The 25382-nt window shown below is 34.8% G+C and overlaps 1 protein-coding gene across 1 annotated transcript; it reads right to left on the bottom strand.

Moving 5' to 3' along the window:
* Positions 1–12777: 12777 nt before the first annotated feature.
* On the bottom strand, positions 12778–24483 carry LOC149078939 (uncharacterized). Its single transcript, XM_089240468.1, has 4 exons — positions 24113–24483; positions 23713–23965; positions 13674–13894; positions 12778–13004 (listed from the first exon to the last, which is right to left on the bottom strand). The coding sequence occupies exons 1-4, from the start codon at positions 24471–24473 to the stop codon at positions 12778–12780; spliced, it is 1062 nt and encodes a 353-aa protein (XP_089096594.1). The 5' UTR covers positions 24474–24483.
* Positions 24484–25382: the final 899 nt, after the last annotated feature.

The raw sequence follows: 25382 nt of genomic DNA, 5'->3' as shown, positions 1-25382 counted from the left end.
AAAATATTTTCTCACCTCTCCTCGTAAGGAAACGCACTTGGCAAAAGTTTATGTTGCCACGCATCCTACACCGTGAACTTTATATTTTTTCCAACAAATTTGAGCAGTGAATAACCAAAGATGGATAGAAGAGAAGAAATGGAAGTGTCTGAAGTTTTTGTGGGGGAGAAAAGGTACAGAATTTAAAATATAAATTGCATTTGAATGGAAAAGAGAAGAAGTATAAAGTTCATGTAAGTTGAGTATTCCAAGGAAAACTTGAAAATTTTGAAATTTTATACTGTTATAAGATACCGATGTTCCACCATTTGCGAAAAATATTACTAACTTTATTCATAGTTCTTGGTATGATTGAACACATGGTATGGTTCCTCAGGTGATAGCATAGATTATAATTGCAAATATAGTTCACTAAACTTGTAATGTTGAAAAGAAAAAAGAAACACGGCAAAAACAAGAGCATAATTTTAGTACTAAAACTTATAAAATCTCTGTCGAGGTCACAGACAAATAGCATTCAGTTGTGAGTTTATGTATTTCTAATCTCTTTCATTCCAAAAACATCAGCTAAAATCTATTACTATTAAAACTCTTTCAAGGTTTACTATGGTTCAAGGGACAGTACATAAGTTTCCCCTATATCTTGAAAACTAGTTTTTATCGGTGAACAGGGGCTTGTGATGATTCCCGTGAGTTATCTATAAATGTTTCGTGCATCCCAAAACTGCGCAGATGAGCGATTGTCAACAATTTCCAACTTTTTTTTTTGCAATCTCGGACACAAAAACACGTGGTAAGTTGCAGTCTTCCATGAAGCATCAAACTCCCATACCAAAAGTTTCATAATTAGGTTAATAATATAGCATCATAAAAATTCAATAGTGTCAATTTCACAAGATATCCCAAAAGTCTGTCACTGTAATCATGCCCGCAATATGAATCGATCAGTTGGTTTGATGATGGTTTTTCGAAGAAATCCGAGCACATTTTATACCATACCAAGGGTGACTATTTCCCATTTGAAAAGTTTTACACACCACTAGAAACAAAAACCCCTTTCAACAAAAGTTAATGTAGCCACATATCTTTGCATGATTAATGCCAATAAAATTCTTCTATATCTTGATATTCATCTTGTTCACGAGACTTTGCTTCTTGACCCTCTGCTGTGCCCATTCGTTCCATTCTTCAACTTTTTTTTCTCTAGAAGGAATTACGAAGTACCAAAGCACTTGAAATATGAAAGCCAGAAACTCTACAAATGTTATTACGCTTGCTCCTAATAACAGTCCTGTTGCACCTCCAAGCTGACCTGAAAGAAAAAAAAAATTATCAATCAAGTGCTGGTATAGTTCCAAGATTCACTTTATATTGCCAAAAGTTTGTCTTTTTTTGGAGTTATCACCCTGGTGCACCACCAACCTTTGTCAGAGTGGACCGAGAAAGGTTTTTCGAAGAAATCCTTTGTCAAACTGCCAATATCTGGCAACAAAATTATGAAAAAATAAAATAGATATTTCCCGCGCATGCGCAATTAAAAATTATTTACTAAAAATACTCATATCTCATTGAATAAGGAATTATCAAATTATAAATTCCTTTTCATGGTATCTTATGTGTAGTATCAGATTTTCTGTGAATTTCATAAAAATTGGTTGGAAACTCCACATGTTATAAGCAAAAAAGCGTGCGATGAAAACTGGAATTTTTATAGAAAACGTTTACATCTTTGTGAACATACATGCTATTTTCACGAAAGTGTGCAGAAGGTTATTTTTTATACGTATTACATAATAATACAGTACATAATCTTCTCAGCCACCTCGTTGGACATTTGTTATTTGTATGAAATCTATTGCTTATATAGAGGTTTTTATCATATTTATTTATTTATTTTTATTACCGAAGAATTCTCTAGAACAGTGGTTCTAAACCTGGGACCATAAGGGCATCCCCCTCCTTGCAGTCCTGAAATATTCTTGGGGGTTGGGCACAAGTGAAAATCGGATGAAGAGGAACCTCGATAAATGGTGAAGGGGGCTATGGAAAGCTGTGAATAATTAGAGCGTTCAAATGAAATATGTTGGGAGAAAATGTTACTATTACCTTCAGAATCCATCAGAGCTGTCCCAAAACCAGGGCTACCCTAACCCATGGGCCCATTCATAGGGACTCTTCATGATGACATCTGGTACAATGAGTTTCGAATGTACGTATGTAAATATGTAATTTGTTACTTCCAGCTAAATATGGGCCCCCCAGAAAATCACTTTGGCCAGGGATTTATTATGTTGAGACACGGTCATGCAAGCTAAAAGGAACTAGCCCAAAAGAGGCACGGGCCTGGGGTGATGTGTCGGAAGGGTTGATTATAGGTTCATTGTGGATCGTCCTACATTTTTACACAGACCTATTTTTCACATTTAATTCGGTTCTTGCGAGGCCTGATCCCACCTTCTGGATCCGTGCCTCTCCCAGAGTTCCAGAGATCGATCTCTGTATTTTACAAATATTTTACAGGGGGGAGCATGGGCTGAAATATTTTCTTCTCGGGGGCACCTGTCAACCAGGGCCATAGCAGATTGAGACCCTTTCTACTTATCGAATTGCATCTAAGAAAACTAAATTTATAATGAACAAAAATTTCATAAATAAGATCGATCTCTGGAACTCTGGGAGAGGCACGGATCCAGAAAATCCCGAAAAAGTTTGAGAAACACTGTTCTAGATCTTGGAAGTAGATTTCATTCGGTTCTAGTGAAGGTAAAAACCAATTTTTGCTTTGCAATAAAAATTTAAATATCGTCAATATTTTAAATTTACAATATCTTTTATGAATTGGCTATGTAAGTTTATAAAAAATATGTACTTCACTTACTGAAGAATACCGAGATTGTGAACCTTTTGTATTCATTGAAGATATAACTTTTTCCGATGGGTTCAATTATAATCCTGGATACGGGATGACTGTAAAATAAGAAAATAAACGTGATTAATGTTCACAAATGAGGAAGTTCAAAAATGATTTATGCGGAGTTCCATCAGTCAATTGATAAAACGTGATTTATTTTTTTTTTCTAAAAGCAAAATAAAAATTAGCATATACATCTTCATTTCTTGTAGCACATCCTTTTTTTCAATTAATAAAATTCAGCTGTAATAATAATATCTCTAGTGTCAAATATTATTTTAATCCCTACCGGTCACTGAGTTGATGTATTTCTTTGTTCAATGTAAATGTTCTCGGTCAAATATCAATTTTCCATTTGCTTTTCTACTTTAGATTTATTTATTTTTCGTTGTTTGTCTTTTGTGACTGTGTAATTTTTTTCCTATGGTTGCCTATTTTTTTCCTATCTCCTCTCGGAATAGAAAAATCTGAATTTTTATCTAAATAAACGACAGTAAGAAGTAACTGTGAAAAGAAAAATTCAAAACTGCAAAAAAATTATTTTGAAACCTCAAGATACAGTATAAATAAAATTACGTAAGTAATCATTTCTACGTACATCCGCGTTATGAATTCAATCTAAAAGAAGTAAAATGATCATGAGGAAAAAAACTAGCATCGACATCATAATGTCTTGTCACTTGCTTTTTAGAAGTTTTAAAAGTTGTAAAAAAAATTATATAATAATATTTACAAAATACTCTAAATGTATACAAATCTGAAAATAGAGTATTGTATGTTTTGAGGATAGGAAAGAAAAAAGCACCAACTCCAAATTAATTTAGAAGGGGAAAAAACTGAAATACTCGCCTTTCATTTGGTCCGGATAAAGAAGAGTAGGTTGGCCTGACCTTGAAAGATATTTCGAAGCACGGTGGCCTACAAATTTTTCTCATACCAGTTGCTTAAAATATGAAGAAAAAATTCACGGATTAAAATCAAGTAGAATTAAACACACTTGTTTGCCGCGGTTTTGAGAGGCATGAATTCATTCATGTAAACAGGGAACGAATGTAAGGCAAAACAGTTCTTGCTCAGCAGAAGAATGAGATACCGAACGTAAATTCATGAAAAATTTTAGAGGATCGCATCTGCTTTTTCATAGTAAATTTTGATGTCACTGCAAAACAAAATCTGTAGGCAGATATTTTCATTCATTCAAATTTCATTTCATCCGGCATCTTACTCCCAGCCCTTAGATAAGATTAAGACCCAATTGCGATAAGTTGACGCACATTACAGAGAACAATAAAAAATAAGCACATTTTAGGCTAGTAAAAAAAGAGCGTTTTCAATATACTAACAATCACCTTTAACCCTCCATGGTCCCGTGTATATATGAATATACATGCTAATACATGGTCAAAATCCCATTATACCAATTTTTCTTTTCTCAATTTCTTTGATTTTTTAGAAAGCACATATTCTTGTGTTATTTCAGGACGTATTAAATTCGGCTATATATAAATACTATAAGGGGACGACGTGTCGGAGGGTGCGTCTTTTTTCCGTGAGTTGGCGGAATATCCCTAGACACTTGATATTGGAGGGGTGTCCAATTTATACACGAAACTACGGAACTGAACGAAGAAGCCTTTATTTCGAAGCACACTCAAAACAGACAACCTTCCAGGACGGAGAAGCCACATTCCAACTCACGTTTTCTCTTGGAAGATGGATTTTATCTTCCCACCTTCTTTTAACAACGTATATAAACAAACAAAACGCATTATGTGCTGTAAGGCCACAGAGAGTTAGTAAAAATGTCCATACTGGAAAAATAGATTCGTTACAGTACAATATATTTTTTTTAGGAAGAATTGATTCCTCGTCGGTGTAATTTTTTGAAACCAGCTGAAATTTTGCTTTTGTTCAGAGATTCATAAAATCACACCAAATTGAAGAAAATTGGAAATAAAATTCCACGTAAAAAATATTCAACATTGTTAAGCAAGATTTTATCTGTTCATGGATAACAGTGAAATGAAGGAGTGAAGGCAGACTGTATATTTTACCCTTAATTAAGCAGTTTAGCTAATTAAAAAATCCCCTTTTATTAATTAAACTGTTGTGTTGATAGTTTTAGTTGCAAATATGCCAAAAGCACCAATTTTGATCTGTTTTTTTAATTTTTTTATTACGTTTTTTATATGTTAAATCAACATCTTCGTTAGATTTGTTAATCATTAAATGGCTTATAGCCCACACACGCAATCCTCTCATTGTCAAAAAATAAATAAATGTATTCCATCTGCCTAATCATTAGTATGTATATCAGGTGAACTATATATTCTTGGGTTTTTAATTTTTTCCTAATTAACATGTTTGTTTTTTGGTGAACATAACATTGGTAATATTACTTACTATTTTCTTTGAGCAGTTCGCTAGCAAAACAGTAGATGTAAGAGTGTGGTTCACAGGTTTCCATCTCGTACATACCTAAGAATGCAAAAGTGCATTTTATATGAAATAATCTCTTCGAAACTTTGATTCTAAATTCATGGGAAAAACTTTAACAGGAGACACCTAAACAAGCATTTTTGTTCATAGAATACGCGGTCTAATCGCAATAGTAATGGCGACAGAGGGTGTTTTTAGAGCGTACTCAACAGCACTTCATCAAAAACAAATATCATATTTTTCCGACGGATTTGCTGCGATATGTTCTATCAACCATTCGCGGGTGCTGCATATGCATCTTCGGATTGGATTGGCGTTTGCTTTTTATTGGTACACACACAGGAACCATCAAGGTTATGCTGCGTAAAGCAGTATAATGACTTGTGGGATAATTTGTGGTTACACAAGTTGTACCATGAGAAGGCCTACCACATTACAATAACCCGCACCCTCGAAAGCAAATGATTGATCCTGAAGCAAATCTTTCAGGAAAATATGACATTTGCTACTGGTGAAGTGTTATTGTGCACACTCTCTAACAACACTCTCTACCGCCTTTGCTATTGCGATTCGACAGCACATTTTATGACCAAAAATGCTTGTTTAGGAGTGTTACATCGCCTCTTAAATTTTCCCATAAATTTAGAATCACCCTGTATGCATCTCATAAATGATGACATTCATACGTCACCTTCATCAACAATAGACTGACAGGAGCACTTCTTCCTGACGAACGATCCCCAATATTGTTCAGCACAGGTATTTGATGAATACCATTCTCGCTTGGAAGGATCAGGTTCCACTGATTTTGGTAAAATAGGACAAACACTCCCGAATTGATACCAAGTATCGTATAACGCTTTTCGATTGGTCTTCCATCATCCAGGGAAAAGAAAAGAACATGCATTTTGTTTACATCAAAAAATATAATATTAAATTATTGATTATTAATTATAATGATTACACTGCTCAACAATGATTTTAGGATGATTTTTTGGCTGCAGATTTCAAATTTGGCATTTGTTTTGTCAGATTTGCTCTAGTTTTCGAGATAAAGCAAGAATTAAATTTCACGGGTGATACTGTATTATACTGTTTTTATAAGCGGGCCAAAAAAAAAAAACGAAAAATTTTGGTGGGGCGGACATATTCAGACGGTTGATTCACTGTACCCCCCGCATAAGCCGGCATGCCGTAAAAGTCAAGGTACATCAGCTTTTGAATGTTAGGGGTCTAGTCCGTTCTCAGTATGCGGGAAAAAGTGAAGTTTAATAAAAATCACCATACTTCTTGATAACATTTAGAATTTACGAATTTGCCAGAATCTATGACTCGAATTTCCCGGCATGCTGGTCTCTATTGCTTTTTTCCCGGTATGCCGGCTAGAGAGGAGGAATACGGTAATTAGAATTTTATGCTTACAAATGAAGTGGCGGAATGTGTTGTATACTTTCTACCATGGTTTCATTGCAAATGAGACAACAAATTTTCCTTTACAACTGCCAAAAACTAAATACAGTAGGTAATATTTTAACTTCATGCATATTTATTGCATATGTGTTCCATTTGTCTGCATGTGCAAAAGTTTTTAAATCGATTTTATATTTAAATTCTCGCAACTGTATTTTCCATATATGCAAGAAAATGGAATCACCCCCCTTAAATGAGTTTTTTTTTTAACACTGAAATTAGAAAACTTCTATACTATTAGTTCGAAATCTGCGGTGGGCTGGATAGAACCTCTAAGTGGGCCGTTTTGTTTGCCCATCACTACTTTTTTCCTACCCTTTTTTTCTTCCAAAGCACGAACATGCTATGCAACTATAAATATCAACTTATAAAAGTTATGGATCGCATGCTAAATGTTATCAAGAAGCTAATGGTCATTTGCATGATATACAAGTAAAATACACATACGTATTAAACTGATAATCGATTTAAAGAATGAAACACTATAACCTACGTTTCTTTTCTGCGTTAAAGAATGGTGCATTCGTAAATTATGGTGCATAACTAATCAAGGAATTCGGCATAAATAGTAGTTTGACATTTTTTTTGTCCAGCATAAATCTTTCCATTACTCAACATAATGAATAGAATCTTTTCAACTTACAAATATAAGAGCTATCTGAATCGATACTACAGAGTTCGGTCCGACTATTACGTTGCTGCTTTTGCCAAGATGGCCGGTTCTTAGCCCTGGGTCGAAAAACACTATTTTGAAACCAACTTGATGTATTTTTCCTAAACCATAAATAAAAATGGGAAGTTTTTAACAAACTTCAATATTACAATCAATACTCAAATTAGAACGAATAAAATCGACAGCGTTATCAATTATATTATATTCCATAAGAACTGGGAGAAAAATCATAAGAAATCAAAAAGTACAGGTACAGCATAAAAAAAAAAATTCAAGCTAGCTTTCTTTAGATGATATGCAATGGTCCCATCGTTCAATCCACTTTCCAAAGCAAATAGAAAGAACTTTTTCTGGAAGCTGCCTCACAGAGAGAGAGAGAGAGAGACGTGAATCCCGCACAACTGAAATTTCTACCACTTCACGACGCTTTCTAGATATGTGTTATCACTACCTTTTCGAAACTGAAACGTACTCAAATACGTACAGTGAAACCTCGATACACCGATACTCTATGGACCAAGAAAATAAATCATTGCAGAGGGGGGATTGTTTTCCCTTCCAGACTCGAGCATTCACTTTTTGGAATTTTCAAAATGTTTTTGTGCATTTTTGATATTAAAAAAAATGTGTTAAAAACAAAATGTCAGCAAATCTTTATTTTTTCAATTTTTTATTTTACTTTTTTTGTGAAGAAACTTTGCTCAATTTTTTTCTGCCAAGATGATGCAGTGTATATTCACATAAAAAATATTTCCAGAATTTTATTGCTAAATATTATGTGATAAATCACACTTTACCCGGAGGCACTTTTTCATGGAAGTCATCTTAAAACACCCTAAAAATTCAACTTTAAATGTTGCCTTCTTCTGAAAGCCCTCAAGGTTCAAATTCACCATATTTCTAACCCAAAACTTACACAAGTCAGGACTTCCTGAGGTCAACAGAAAAAATTATGCAGTGAAAAAAACAGCCCACATATTTGTGGCACCAGGGTCGGAAATGTTTATATCGAGAAGCAGCATTATCATCAAACACATCTGAATTAATGCAGTTTTTGACATCTCTTTTAAATTGGCGTTGTTAATAGCACCAGAAAACGTTATAAGTATCAATTCGATTAAAAAATTTGATATTTGTTAGTTTATTAATAAAATTCTGTTAGACTCTTCACCCTGTAAAGTAGTTCATGCAGCGAACTTTTGTGTGATACACAGAAAGTGGCAATACCAACGATTTCATTGATATTTTAGGTGATCATGTAATAGAAAATATCGATGTTATTATAGACACCCTCGGAGGGACAAAAACAGGTGACGAGATCAAAATATTCTGAAGAACTTTTAACAATATATAACCTCTTCGCTTCATTTTTAACGGTTTTAAGTAGTTTTTAATGATTCTTTTTTCACGATTAGACTAGGTATATATATGAGTAAAGATACCTAACTAAATGGTCCTTGTAAAGATATCAACCCGAATTAATTAATTAATTAATTAAAAATCTTTTAAAGGGCATTTTGGCATACAATAAACACAAATCAATCAAAAAAAATTTGTCAATAGTCATTTTCAACTCAAGTTTGAAGAGGATAATAAAATATCTTTCAAAAATTCTTCAAAAAATATTGTTATAGAGAAATTTAGCATGGTAAAGGATATCGCTGACTCAAGAGGACTTGAATTCCAAATAAGATTCGAAAAAATATCGTAAATTCAAGTATCATTTTAGCGAGGTTTCACTGTAAATACATACAATATTAAAATCATGCCACAACTCCCTTGCAGTCCGGATCTATCACCGTGCTATTTCTGGCTGTTTCCAACGTTGAAGGAGAAGCTGTGGTAGAATAAGAATTACTTATATCAGCTATGTGGCGTTTCACTGGTACAGCTTTAAGAAAAAGCTTTTTCTACTTGAAAATATTGAACGATGAAACCATTTCATATCATCTGAGAAAAGATAGTTTAAAAAATTATTTTTTGCTCCACCAGTAGTTTTCTGAATTTTTTATGATTTTACCCTCAGTTCTTAAGGAACGTGCCATGTGTAGTCATGAAATATTCTTTTGATTGATGACCCGCTCATTTTATTTCGAATCTAATTTCAGATTTACGAAATTATTCATCGATATGAAGAAAGATTTTGAAGGTAAAAACAATAAACCTGTGCGTTTTGGTGGTGCGTAAAGATCTACGAAGAATGTAAATTCTTTCAATAACTTGAACGCCGAACGTAATTCTTCGTTTGATTTTATAGTGAAACACATGCCAAGACTGGTCAGTACTGGGCGAAAAATTGAGCAACAATCCAGGTTTATTACTTCCGCAATGCAGCTCTTGAATATGTCTTCGCACCTGTAGTAAAATAAGAATGTCACTGTAAAAATAATTTCATAATAAGTCCAGTAAGTTATAGGCCTTTCTTATCTCTCAGCCCTAATGTGTGTTCATGTGATAGTTAGCGCTCATTAACAATCGGGAGACTACCGTATAAAAGACGTATGGGTGAATAAATGAAATTCTTATTTTGAAAATTTTTATGAATACAGAATACGTAATCATGTGTAAGTGAATCATCTAATAACTGGTTTTTTGTTTCTTAGATAGTGAAAATGTTTTTATTTCCAAAAACAACACAAAAATACGTGTACATGTGCACACACGCAAGACAAGGCAAAACACATACTGTAGAAAAAAGACATAAACACGTATGAAGTTCTTAGAGGTGGTATACTCTATTAGACCCTAAGAAACGTGAGTTTTTTAGGCAGTCCTATCAGTTAAATTTTGCCCCCACAATATTGTGTCAGTAAATATTATACACATGATACGTTCCATAAGAACTTAAAGTAAAATGATAAAAAAATAATCAAGAAATATGGGTGCAGCAAAAAATAATTTATTCTTTTAACCCTTTAAGTGGCACTGACGAGGTATCTCGCCTGTTCGAAAGCCTTTTATTTTAGTATTGACAAGCCCAGATATCTTGTAAAGTTTGTTTCTCAATGCAGAACACTTTTTTCGTATACCTTCTGTATACTATCATTGCACCTGCTGAAAATTGGAAGAACGGTTACTCCCTTAAAAAAAGAAATGACATTTTAAAGGGGTTTAAGGATTTCTGCTATTCTGCTTAAAGGGTAAAAAATATCACCGCTTAGATCACTGATGAACAAAATTTTTAGGAGTGGGCCAAGAAAATAACAAATAAAATTTGGTTGGCTGATATAATTTATTATATAACTCAATAAAGACAAAAAAAAAAATTTTAACTCCGAAAAAGTTTTAAATCGTTTCTATTTAAATTCTTACAACTGTATTTTGACATGGAAAAAATGGAACGTCTCCTTAAATGAATTTTTTAAAAACACTGATATTGAAAATTTCCATTCTATTATTTTAGAATCTGAGGCAGCGGAATAAAACTTCTAAACGGGTCTTATAGTTTGCCCATTACTGCCTTAGATGATATGCAATGATCCCATCGTCCAACCCACTTTTCAAAGCTAGTAGAGAAGGCTTTTCTGTAAGCTGCCTCGGTGAACCCTGCACAGCTGAAATAACGTCAGCATTTTCATTAAATTTTCGCATTAAATTTGTTCATCAAATTTCACCCCATACTGTTTCCGACGTTGACCAAAAAACTCCGTCGCAGCTTCTCCTTCAACATCGGATACAATTAGAAATCATATGGTGCAAATACGGAGTGTAAAGAGGTTTACGGTATGATTTTAATATTGCATTTACTAAAATATTGTTGAACAGAAGTAGCGATATGCCAGCGGGAGTTAGTGTGATGTAGCGTCCAATTTCCTACTAGCTCACGACGCTTTCTCGATGTGTGTTATTGCAAACTTTCCAAAACTGAAGCATAATATAAATGTAATGCTAAATTCATGCCACAATTCCCTTACAGTCTAGATCTCGCGCTATGCCATTTTTGGCTGTGCAGAGTTCACTGAGGCAGCTTCCAGAAAATGCTTTCTCTACTTGGTCTGAAAAGAGGATTGGACGATGGGAGTGCATATCATCTGAGAAAAGATATTTTAAAAAAGAATAAATTTTTTTTTGCTATACCTGTATTTCTTGATTTTTTATGGTTTCACTCTCAGTTCTTATGACGCCTTTTTTTTTTAAGTAAGATACCAATATTTCACATCAAATATTTGATGCTTAATAAGAAGACTTTTATGGCTATCACTAGGCAAGCCTATGTACAAGATGATTCAGAAAAGATGGGAAAAACTTCAAGAGGTGGTAGTACACACAAAAACAAACGAACAAAATTTTTTTTCATTAAATAAATAAATAGTATATATTATTATTTTATTTTTATTATTATTATTATTTGAATGTGCGTGCGTGCGTTCATGCTACCACCTCTTAAAGTTTTTCCCATCTTTTTTGAATCACCCTGCATAGTCTTAAACTTTAGGTGCATGGTTTTTTTAGCTGATAATTTCTTTCATAGTTACTGACACGTATAAAAAGCCGGAAAAAAACATTCAAAAAATTCCATTTGGAATTACACTGCTTACTGCAGGGTCTTAAAAAAGTCTTGAGTCTTTCAGACCCTGCCTAAAAGCCTCAAAAATTGTACAAAAAATAAATGCATTGAAGTAATATTGCTACCCAAATATATATATATATGTATGTAAATAACTACCTTCTTTGTGATTTAAACCATAGTGAAAAAAATTCAGGTTGCAAACTTCAAAGGTAAAAAAAAAATGCAAGCAAAGCATTTTAAAAAGTTTGCGAAATCACAGCCAAACATGTTCTGCAACAAACAAAGAGTCGTTGTCGTTAATTGGGATATCTACCAGCAAATTCAAAATATAAAACGGAAGAATGTGATCTCATTATGTGCAAAGGTAATTCTGAATTTTCATCATCAAACTGGCTGCTGTAACGGACATTTAAAGAACTCTTTGCATATATACAAAGCTACGTATTTAAGGGTTAAGAAAGGGCTAACAGTTTGGTGAATGAGCGCATTTTAAATAATTAAATATGAAAATATTGTACATATAGATGAATGAGCCGGAATGAATGAATCTATCGAATAAATATATGTTCAGATTCTATACCGTATCATTTGTTCATACATGCATTAATTTATACATATATAAATTCAGTGTCATCATCATCATCAAGATGTTGAATATCATCCTGATGTTTCTCGTTGATAATGTATTATCCGAGGATTTAAATTTACCGAATTTTCAACACTTTTTTGCATTATATTTATTGTTACTATTATTCTTTGAATACGTATAGTCAATTACCTTAGACTGGATTCTTCTAGGATCTGTCTGAGAGTGACATTATGTGCTGCTTTGTAAGCAATATACAGTTCTCGAGCTTCTGTCATGTAGTGCATTGTATCTCGTTTATCTTCCTGTTGTAAATTCAGCATCACTGATCTTTCTTCAGGAGTAAGTGACACGAAGGGTGACCCCAGAGACAAGTAAGCGTATTTTATCATTTTCACCCAATTTTCGTCTGATGCTAAAACCACACAATTCGTATTTAAAGAACAATTTGATAAACTATAATGTAGCTAAATAATTTCGCGAAACTTTTTTTTTAAATGAGACTATTTTCTTTTTCTGAGCCCAATGTATGAAGGAAAGACTTCTTTCTGGATATTATGTCAACGTGCAAACCGGGCAAGCGTGCTTTGCAAGAGGACTGAGTTCGATTCCCGGTGGAGAAACAAGTATACTTTTTCTTCCAAATTTCCCCTCTCTCGGAATAATATCCAGAAATAAATCTTTCTTTCAAACTTTTTTTTTTTTTAATATTCTTTTTCAATATTTTGATTTAGGAAAATGCGAACATTTCATGTGATCACGTCATAAACTTTAATATAGAGCTTGTTCTAGAACAAAATCACTCTTGCTATACTAAATATAGGAAAATCCTGGAAAAAAATAAGTAAAACTCGTGCAACTTGCTATTATCATTGATAACCAAATGGTGATTCAGCAGATGGGAGTTTCAGTTTCGGACAGACTGCCTTTCTCTATACATTATAGAGATTTATCCATAAAACTGGCCTTGCACAGGTTTGTATATAATAAATAATAATAATAATAATTTATTTTCGTGATATTCTCGGGTTTATTTCGTTTTTTTACGTCTCCCTAAGAGCAATTTTCCAGAATTTTTACTTACATGATTTCACTGGAGGCGATCTACAGATAGTCACGCCAGGGTATTCCGGCAATTTCTCCTGTTCCAATGAATATCGATCATCGACTTCCTTAAACACAGTCGTGACCGACACCGAGTGATTGTCCATTGCTTCCAAAATCAGGTTGACTACTTGGACGCTCACGAATAAGAAGCAAAATATCAAGAAAACCCTCCACAAACAAACACATCTGGTGTTCGATCTGCAAATAATTACGTAGTTCACATTATGCATTAATTCTATAAGTACCGTGTCAGGAACTTCATTAAGTTTCAGAGGGTAGGATGAAGCAAGTGTATTTTCAGATCGAATTCTATTTAAATACTACAGATATTGATATTCGTGTTTACTATTGCGCAATGCAACTGTATAACGATTTTTTATTTATTTTTATACTTACCTTGGATATAGATAAACGGATCCGTGCATTGTACTATGCCGAGCAAATTTTTTTATAGTTTCCCGAAGCTTTTTTTTGTCACCGCAGTACCAACTACTGCCTTGGTCACATTTTTCGCAATCCTCTCGATTGACACTTCTGGGCTCTTGATGATAGTTTTTCGATAGGAACTTGTCCATTGCTCACCAGTGTTTCGACCAACAGATGAGATTCAAATCCTCATTTTGAATGGAAAGAGGTGCCTCTCTCCCTCAACTTTACCTTTACGATTAAGTTCCGTAGGAGTTTTATTGAGCAATATCTCAGGCAAGTTTCGCAGAACTCGCCGAAATTGACTGGAAAGATTAATTCATTCGTACGTGTGAAAATGGCTCATTTTTTGCGCAAGCTATGCCAAATATTTTATTCTTGTATTTGGGTGACAACCTGTGATAGCTTTTCCTTTCCAGATGCGGCCAAGTTTTCCAATTATGATAAATGGAAAAGCGTTGTTCTTTTGACCGAAACACTCAATATCCATGACATAAATCATCAATAATCGATCAGGTCTCAGTATAGCTTTCACGGTGATTCGACACGCAAACTTAATCATAAACTGTATTTATACGTAAACTGTGTTTGGTAATTCGGCGATTTGTTTACTATCACGAAGCTCAAAATCGTGTGGGGTAAAAATAAACCCAAATGGTATCAGTGAATACCCCTTCAGCTTGAGTAAATAACGAATGAATATATAAAGAAGATCACTGAACGAACTCAAAAAATACTCCTATTGAGAGCACTGAATACCTCCTAACAACCATGAATAGTCGGCACGTTTTATTCATATCGTGATGAATTAACTCATTACATGCGTGTCGCTTCGTGTTGACTAGAATGTATGTTAATGTTGTGGCTTATTGAAAACCGATCTCGCAAAGCTAGAATATATGTATATCACGACTTATTAGATGATTGTTATTCAAACTGAGAGCAAACGATCCTTATTATGCGTTCGGCGCGTGGACCCAATTCGTGTTTTGGAATCGATATAGCACTAGCGTAGACACTATTCGAATTGAAGAAATATGGAGCAACATTGAACCATTTTATCAATTCCCATTCAATAAAAATTGTCGATATTGCCCAATGTGAGGTAAACTTTATGCAAGGGTTTTAAAATAATTAATTTTTCAATGAAATTGAGTTTCAAAAGAAAAAAATTTATTAAAATTAGTAGTTGTGTTTCGAAAAAATGCAGTGATTAACATGAGATACAAAAGCAACAAAACGTCAAAAAGTACAAGACTCGCAACTAAAGATTTAAAAAAAATGAATAGTACTGTATTTTTTTTTTTTGCTTGATTTAAAGCGTTAGTGGTTATGAGTGCATGACATTCACAGTTTTTAAACAATATCAAGTTTTTTTAGAGATGGTCTTTCTCTTCTTTCTTTTCCCGGCCATTTTTCTCTCTCTTTCAGGAATGATCAAGAACCATAAGTACGACAATATGAACACCAACACCTCTATTGCACTCACTATACTTGCTCCTAGGTAAAGTCCAAGTGAACCTCCGAGCTGACCTATCACGTAGTAAAAAAAAAATACCATGTAAACACGTTCTTTATAAAAAAAAAAGTGACACATCAGGTTTCAAATAATTATTTTTCGAAGTCATACTGATGAGCAGGGCCAGAACTGGAGGAGAGCGAAGAGGACAGCTGCCCCTCTGGTGGCAAATTTTAAGAGGGGAACAAAATATCATTACAAAATCATTGCATTTTTACTATGATGGGGGTTGGCAAAATCCTGCTTCTGCTTACCCTCCTCTCACAAAAATCCTAGTTACGCTCCTGCTGATGAGCATACCAAGAAAGTTCATCGGTGAATTCCATTGTATAGTAATTCGTAAAGTACGTACGATACTAAAAATAATGTGATTGATGATTTGGCATCAGATGAATTCAAAGAAAGAAAAAAGACATAAATGTAAACTTACTCATAACATCGGCGATTCTCAATGTGCAATACTCGTTGAGTGTAAATTCGATTTTTTTGTACCGTAGTACCGCTCTCCTGCAAAAAAATATTGCATTTAGGAAAAAAAACATTCTTGCACATCCTAACTATTGGATATTTTTTTGATTAAGCTCACTTTACTTATCTTGCTTTATATAGAAAAAAAATACGTTAGACAAAACAGAAATTAGTTTTTTTACCTATCCGCCATGGGTCTTGTTCCTGAAAACAATTTTAGAAAGTTCGCATTGCGTATAGCAAGTATTTCCTGACTTACGCTTACGTTGAAAAACACAAATGCATTTTACGTTCTCTTCACACTGTGGTGCAATAGTTCACGCGGCGCTGATTTCGAAAAATGTACAATAATGACTTATAATAAAAATGTATTACGTGACGTTTTTGCCACCAAGAATCGTTGCAGTTGTCTCCATCTTGAAATCGTACTCATAGCACGGAGGATGGCAATTGGGCCTCATTCTTTTGTCTAAAAAAATCATATATAATTGGAAATAAGCACACGTCAAGTGTTTGACTTAAATGTACGTACACTTTTATAGTTTTTAATTTTTTTCCCCATACTTAGTAAAACCACAAAACAAAGTATAATCTCTCTGTATAGTCTGTATATAGTCAACGCTATATAAACTGGATAGTCTCGAAATACAGGCTGTCTCAAATTGTTTGCACAGCAGATATCTCTGCAAAGGTTAACTTTAGAAACATGCTTCCTATTACGAAAAAGTTTTCAAATGACTCGCAGTTATTTGAAATTTCAAAATTTGTTTCAGGGGTCGTATACATAAAAAAAATAAGGAAATTAACTTTTTATACAGTCCCCGTGTGCTAAAAGTTCCGAATATTGAAATGTAGATCTCGCTCTGAAAAGTCATTAGCAAAAAAATTCATATTTCAAAACGCAATAATGCAATATTTACAGTGATATCAAATACGTGATAAAATCACTATGTTTTGGCAACTTATCACTGTGTTTGTTGGCAAGGTTTTATTGGCTCAAAAGTTGACATTTTTAGGGACTGCACAAATAGAATGAAGTCAACCATTTTAACTTTTTTTATTCACAATAAAAAGTAATTATATTTTTGACAATTACAGAATTTTTACAACTTTGAATTTGTGTTACGTTTCGCAATTTGTGAACCACGCCGTCAATCATTGGTTATAAATGCTGAAAACTTCAAATTCAAATATTTCCGTTAAGATTGCATTTAAATAAATGTATGCAATTTTTTATAAATAACTTCTTGGGGGGGGGGGCATTTACATTACATTCATTGGAAGTTTTACCACAAAGGGTCTACACAAAAAGTTAACTTTTTTCTATTTTTTTATGTATACGACCCTTAGAAAATTTAAAATATTTTGAGTAACCACAAGTCATTTGAAAACTTTTTGTACTTGAAATTATGTTTCTAAAAGCAACAGTTGCAGAGATATCCACTGTGCAAAGAATTTAGATCAGCCTGATCTGATTTTAGGCAGCTGATCTCATCTGTTATGATGTTTTTCGATCTAATATATATACATACCAACCAAAGGTTATTGCAAAATGTCATTAACAATATAAAAAAATTAATGTTAATTTTTTTTAGATAAATTGTTTTCATAACTTCTTTATGAAAAAATTACTCTCACTTGGTTTATACGCTGCTTGAATATAGCAATGTTCTATATCTTCGGGATTGCACGTTCTGAATTTATTTGTTCCTATGATACATAAAGGTAAGGAACATAAAGCATCTCATCATTAATGATATACAAGTATACACGGGGTGTTTCAGAAAATACTCCCTAACTTCGATATGACGTGGGGAAACAGTGATTTAGATAGAAACATAAAACAAGTGGTCGGTATGATGGGTACGCCAGAAATTTTGAATACACCGGTTTGCAGTGGCGTTGGAGCCATGGATGCTGTGGGTGCTCGAGAACCCACAATAATCTATGGCATGGGTCTGAGCGCCCACTATATAAGTTGATTCAGAAGTCGAAATTTTTTCCTTACGTAAAGATCAAGAAGAGCATGAGAGCGGAAATCAGCAGTTCCGAACCCTTCCGATACCCCAGTCGTTTTGTGAAATTAGTAACACATTTAACCAACAGAGTGTGTGTGTGTGTGTGTGTGTGTGTGTGTGTGTGTGTGTGTGTGTGTGTGTGTGTGTGGCGCCACATCTGTTTTATTCAACTATTTCTTTTTCTTTGGAGCTATCTGAAGGTTATTGTTTACATCAAGTTTGCTCAAACGCTGTACCAGTTGAACCGAAAGATTTGCGAGGCATACCAAAATTCATTGTAGTAGAGACATAAGGTGGCTTTAAACTCGACTCTTCACTTCTGTTACGTCATTGATAACCATGACGACCATTTCGAATCCAATGTAATATGATTTGACTCGCGTATGAGAAGGAAAATTTCACAAACATTTTAAATGGCATTGCATGAAGACGATCTATTAGCTAAAGTTGTAACTAATTCCACAAACCAGTGTATTTTAAATTCGAGGTGTTCCCATCAAACGTTCCATTTTCTTTTCAAGTTTCTGTCTATCACTGTTTCAAAGTAATGTCATTTCAAGGTTAGAGAGTCATTTTCGAAACACTCTGTATATCATACTGTAATATGTTTATTCACATCAATCTCTAAGGCAGGTATTGGGCTATAAAAGTACCTTTATATAACTTTTATAGTGTAATACCGGCCTAAAACTATTTCGCTTAAATTTTCATCAAACCAGGACCACGCTTTTTACTGATTCTGAGCTACCACAAACACCCACGTGATAGACAAGATTCTGAGTTAAATACCCAGATAATTATACTAACAAGTGGCTCATCTCCTCAGGTAATTTAAATTATAACAATTTTTAACGTTATTAGTATTTTTCTGCTTTCACTCTCAATTTGAATTATAATTCATGATGAATAAAAACAATTATTCATAGTACTTGCAGTTACCATTAAAGTTATTGTATAAAATAAGACTGCAGTTACAATATCGAGTTACTAAGCGATGGACGTGCAACACCAAGCAATCCCTTTCAGTATAAATGTGTTGATACTCGGAGATGGGTTGAATTGATTCCGATAATGCTGGACATCTTTCGGTGTTTGTCCAAGATGTGTAGATCGAAGTTCGTTTCGTCTAAGGAAAAACAAAACAATTTATTCATATCTGTAATTGATCCATGTTTGTATGATTTTCATATCACGAAACTTCGAGTTTCAGCACTAAAAAGTATTTTGATAACTTTTTTATCTCAATCATAAAATATGCAAATTCATGTGTTTCAGATATAAAACAAATCCGTCACTTACAACTGTTAATGAAATCTGAACCGCCGTAGAGTATCCAGGTGCAATGTATTTGGTTGATGCGATGTCTAGAGAAGTCACACTTTCTTTTGGATGTTTGATTGAAATATAAAATCCTTGTTCCCTGTTGGAAGCTGTATAAAACCACCGCAAATTAATAAAACTTCATGCTTATTCAGGAATACGAAATGAAGATTAACCCATTAGTACCTACTGTACTCATTTGAATATGTGTCGCAAAACGTATGTGTTGCAAATTTTTTCGAAAAAAATACTCGCGAGCACAAATGGGTTAATATACAGGATGAAAACCTTCGACTCAAATAACTCGTCAGCCGTTAGTTATAGAAATAACATTAACAACTGATACTATTGTTAACAGCTGATTAACAATAATATCTCACAAAGCAATGCAAATCACTAAATCATTTCAACCTGCGTCAACTTTTCTTATACAAAGTAATGCTATTCATGAATGGAAGTCCTAGTTGATATCTCAGCAGAACAATTACACAAAGTACTATACGAACAGAGAATTTATATCAGGTACCATTATATAATAAGAAAAGCAATTTACAAAAAATCGTCATGCTTTATTGCTCCGAGGTTGTGCAATATATTTAATAGTATTAATGTATTGATAGCTGACAGCTTCACATTTAATAGTTTAAAAATGCTATAAAAAATTGTTTATTTAAAATAAAATGTATTAAATGTTTCTCGTTCATTTTATTTGACAATTCGTAAAACTATAATTCTGTCATGAATCTTGTCTCAATTAACTGTTTATGACCCATGGAAGAATCACGGCCCTTTGGGTCAAATACTGTTTGTTTTGTTACTGTCCTTTTATCCTTCTGTCTTGTAAACAAAAAAAAACATACTTTGAAGTAGAGAAAATATTCAAATAGCGTGCCTATATATTTTAATCCGAGATACAAAATTTATTTTTATACGTTCTTCTTATCCACTGAATATGAAAATTGTTTCCCTATCTCTTTTGATCCAAAAGAATTCCATGTTTTTAGTGCAATATTAGCTGAGATATTAGAATTCAAAAACTTCTCATAGAACAGAATAAAGCAAGCTTATTTCATAACCCTCCCAGTGGCTATTACGAGATATTTCGCCCAACCTGATGCTTGTGTTTCGGCGACTACGAGATATCTTGCCTCCTTAAAAACCTCTTATTTAGGCAATGGCGAGCCCAAACACGTTTAAAACGGTGCTTCTCCTACTCACACGGTTTTCCATTCCCTCCTCCCACCCCACACACACACACACACACACACCATCCTGTCGATCAACAGCCAGGAAGCAGAGTCAGCTATAATTCACGATTTGTGATAACAGAAGGAGAGGGACATGAAAAACCTCCCCATCTTTCCCTTTGGGGTTGTATAGGAATATGTGTGTGTGCGTACAGTATAAATAAAGTGAAACCTCTCTCGATATAACGATAAATTTCCTCTACAACGATATTTTTTTCAAATCTTGCTTGGAAATGTCTATAATTTAAAGTTAAACTGCTGCCTCTCGATATAACGATAGTCCCTCTACAACGATATTTTTCTTGGTCCGCAGAATATCGTTACATCAAGGTTTCACTGTAATAGAAAAGATATAGTATTTCGTTGCACTTGGTTTTTTTAATATTATTCTCGTAGTTGGGGAGTGGGGTGGCACTATCATCTGCACTAAATCGAAAGAGAATCTTTTTGAAAAAGTTTGTGGTATTTTACTGAGTGTTTGGTTATTTCCATATTTTTGGTTTGGCCAGTTATAAGACAGATCAGTGAAATTTATAAAAGGTTTATACATATACTATTCTTTTCCTCATTTCCAGTAATTTTTAAATGCAAATATCTCAGCTAATATTGCACTTGAGAACAAGGAAAATTTTTTCTTCTCGTTGAACTCAGGATAGACGGCAAAATATCTCTAGTTAAAAGAGTTAAAATTTACGGGCAAGGAGACCTATGAAAAATTAAATTTATTATCTCGGTACATAAAAACAGTCCCTTTCTTTCTTTCAAACCGAAAGTGTAAGTGCCTATAACAGTCTGAGTGCGTATCTAGTGTTGTCTGATTTTTCAGTGCTGCCATCTGTACGTCAGAAGTGTAATGATTGAATATTTGTACCATTTGGTTCGTAGGCCTGTTGCTTTCTGCGGCGAAACTTTTTATAGGAATCGCATTCGCGCCTTGAAGTCGGGAACCACAGAAAACAAACTTCAGCCGACAACCGCTGTGGCGTCCGAACCTGGGACCTCGCGATGCGAGTCCGTCACTATGACTACTCGACCACCACAGCGGCATATGCAGCCCCTAGTGCAATAGATGGCATATCAATTTCATAAATAGTTTATTAGTGATGTGTGCTTATCGTCAGTCCACAGAGTAGTATGGTAATGCATAATATTTTCAGTTAAAAGTTAAAAAAACTTTTTTAAAACCATTTTTTCATTGATTTCGAAACTTACGGCGACTTTCAGGTGACATCAGTTCAATGGTGAACGGGAAACCGGATGGCGACACATCAGAGCTTCTTAGAACAAATAATGAATCGGTTTTCAATTGGAAACACAAGCCCAATGATGTCAACACATGTTCAAAAATCTCGCAACATGGAATACGCGTGATCGATGAGAAACATTCCCCGAACACTTCCTCACACCTAATCAATATAATTGGGAGAAAAGAATTGACTGGTATATAATAATTGCATATAGAATTTGATGGTGTTGTATACAACTGTATTTCAAGATTTCCATTAAATTCGCCGCCATGCAATTTACCGATAGGAAAACCCATAAGAAAATTCACCGACCACAGTTCGTCCCCAGTAAGTGAGTGAGTGATAGAGTGAATGAGCAAGTGAGTGAATGTGTGACCGAAGAAGTTGGCGAATGAGCTACCGAGTGACCGAGTAAGTTGGTGAATATGCTAGTGAGTAAACGAGTGAGTGGGTGAGTGAATGGCCGCATGAATGATCGAGTAAGTGGGTGAATGACCGTATGAATGACCGAATGAGTAAGCGATTAAATGATGACGGTATGAGTGATCGAGTGAGTGGATGTAAATAAGTGAGTGAGTGATTGAGTGACCAAGTGAATGGAGGTGTGAATGCACGATTGAGTGAGTGACTATATGAGTGAGCTGTTGAATGGGTGAGTGACCGAGTGAGTGAACTATTGAGGGAATAAGTGGCCGTATGAGTGACCAAATGACTGAGTGAGTTGCCGAGTGATTGCGCAATTGAGTGAAACAGTGACTCACTCACCAGCTAACTCATCTGCTTACTCACTCACTCATTTGCTCACCTGCTCACTATCTAACTTCCTAAGACCTGGAGGGCACGGTAGCCCATGTCGATAAGATACTCGCCTAAAGTGCCAAAGGATGTTTAGAGGTGTCGCGAGTTCGATACCCGGTTCATCCTTGTCAGAAAAACTTTCCTGACACATGGGTACAACAGAAACGGCGACATGACCTTAGAAAAAATTGCTACCGCAGGAAGTCCCCCATCGAGAAGTTAGTTCACCAACCTCTCGATGAGTATGAAAACAAGACTGCCGTTCGCAATCGGCAATAAATTGTAGGTCCCGGTCTACTTAGCCCTCGTGTGCAGAAAATGACCGTGGTGCGAAAAAAATGATCAATGATCACACACAATAAGACCTGGAATACAACAGCACGAAAGCATGCAACTTATAAGCTCATTGGTCGCATATGCTCAAAAAGTGGTATGCTTTCGTGCTGCTTAGCAGCATGTATATTCCAGGCCCAACTCTCACATAATCACCACTCACTTGCTCATTCATCTACTCACTCAATTCGTCACTTTTGAGTATTTTGAATGACCGTGAGTGATTGAATGACCGAATGAGTAAGCGATTAAATGATAACGGGGTGAGTGATCGAAAGAGTGGATGTAACCAAGTGAGTGAGTGATTGAGTGACCAAGTGAATGGAGATGTGAATGCATGATTGAGTGACCAAGTGAAAGGAGATGTGAATGCATGATTGAGTGACCAAGTGAATGGGGATGTGAATGCATGATTGAGTGAGTGACTATATGAGTGAGCTGTTGAATGGGTGAGGAGCTATTGAGCCCAGGTCGAGGTTGTTTGTATTTGTCGATGAATTTTTCTAGCAGTGAATTGTCATGTCGGTGAATTGCTCGGCGGTGAATTTTCCTTTCGGCGAATTGCGTAGAGTTCAATTGTTGTTTATGGATTTTCCGCACACGGTATTTTACTGCGTTAAAACTAATGGATTTTAATTACCTGAGACTGTTCTCACTAATGAAACGTTCAACTGAAAAATTTGGTGTTTCTTCCATAATATGTTCATACTCTTTACGCATTGCTGCCCATCGTTTCTTGAAATTCTTTAGCCCTATTAGATTCCATTCTTTTTCGTTCTGTAAAATCGAATCTAAAAGGCTGGCCATATCAGCAAAGCTCAACGAGATGAACGGATATCCCAACGTAATGAATCCGTATTCCATGACAAACTCTGGAATAGTATTGTTCCGACCTTTAAAAGTAAAATACGTTGTTAAATAGGAAGCATATAAATGTGTATATATTGACTTCGGTTCAATGTCTAACCATCAAAATAGTTAGCGAAGCTCTAATGAGAGGGGTAAATTTAGAAATATACCATCTGTGTGTGTGTGTGTACCTGCTTTCCATGGTGGGTGACTGCATATGATAACTCTCGGTCCTTCGGGAAAGAAAGGGTAATTTTCATCAGCACCTTCAAAGAATTTACTAGATGGTTTTATGTAAACTCGTTCGTCTTTTACAGCTTTGTTAACGAGTTCGGCGATGCTCCAGATTACCATCATGACGCAAAGGGTGATGAACATCCTCCAGAAAAACTTGCTGGCAACGCTGGAATCCGGTCGTAGAAGGTAGGTCGACCCGTGAATCGTAGACTTCTGGGTGAAATTCCTAATGAGTCGGTTCAACTCTCTTCGATTGCCACAGCATTTGGTCTTACTAATAACTCTGTTTCTGGAGTCATATACATTCAAATTCATAGCGGTTGTTGTCCTACTGAAATATATTAGTGATACATACAAAATAACACTCGTATTTTACAGTTTGCATTAATTAAGACATCATGGGTGCACAAACTTCTCGGTTCATGTGATAGATTTCGGGCAGGATTATTGTTGTAGGCTAGTGATAGGTAAACTATGGCTCGCGGGCTAGATGCGGCCCGCCGTTTTCTGTTTAGTAAAACACCTATATAATGATACTTAAGGGACCGGAGAATCGCATTCTTATAAAGGAGTTATATAGATGGGAAAAATATACACAGAATATACATATTAACCTCTTTACGATCACGGACGTAATATTGCGCCCAGACGCCAGTAGAATAAAATCAAACAAAGGTATCTGTGTCTTCTTTCCCTTCTCTTTGACGTCATGAAACTTTATAGTAACCCTATCAAGTGAAGTTGCTATTTTTCCCCTTCTTTTCTTGTATACTCCTGTTAATGTTTCCCCCCCCCCCCCCACACATATGATGCATCTTTGTACTATGTACATTAGAACAGCGAACGAGAACACGTGGGGAGGGGGTGAAAATAGATTCTAAAAAACTCTCTTATCTACCTTATTTTATTATACTTTTTTCATTTTATTTTTTTTCTCTTTCCCCTTCTTCTTTTTTTCTAACGTGCAGTAAGGTTAGGACAAGATTACCAGATTCATCACTGATTCGTCAGATCGGATAATCCAAATTTCTTGCTAAAAGCTTGTTCGTGAAGTGGTTAACATTATGAAAAGTGCATCGAGACTAGAAAATAATATCGTTATATAGGCAATTATATCGTTCTGCAGGTTACCGTTACATAAGATTTTCACTGTAATTTATATCGTTTGCGGGAGTGGGAGAGGGACATCACATCTCTAAATAATAAAAAAACTATTTGATATCA

This window comes from Pholcus phalangioides, unplaced genomic scaffold, assembly GCF_987345545.1.
Source record: "Pholcus phalangioides strain wild (caught in Gottingen) unplaced genomic scaffold, Ppha-v1.0 ptg000013l_1, whole genome shotgun sequence".
Classification (NCBI taxonomy): Eukaryota; Metazoa; Arthropoda; class Arachnida; order Araneae; family Pholcidae; genus Pholcus; species Pholcus phalangioides.
This window is presented reverse-complemented; position numbering and strand designations above follow the sequence as displayed.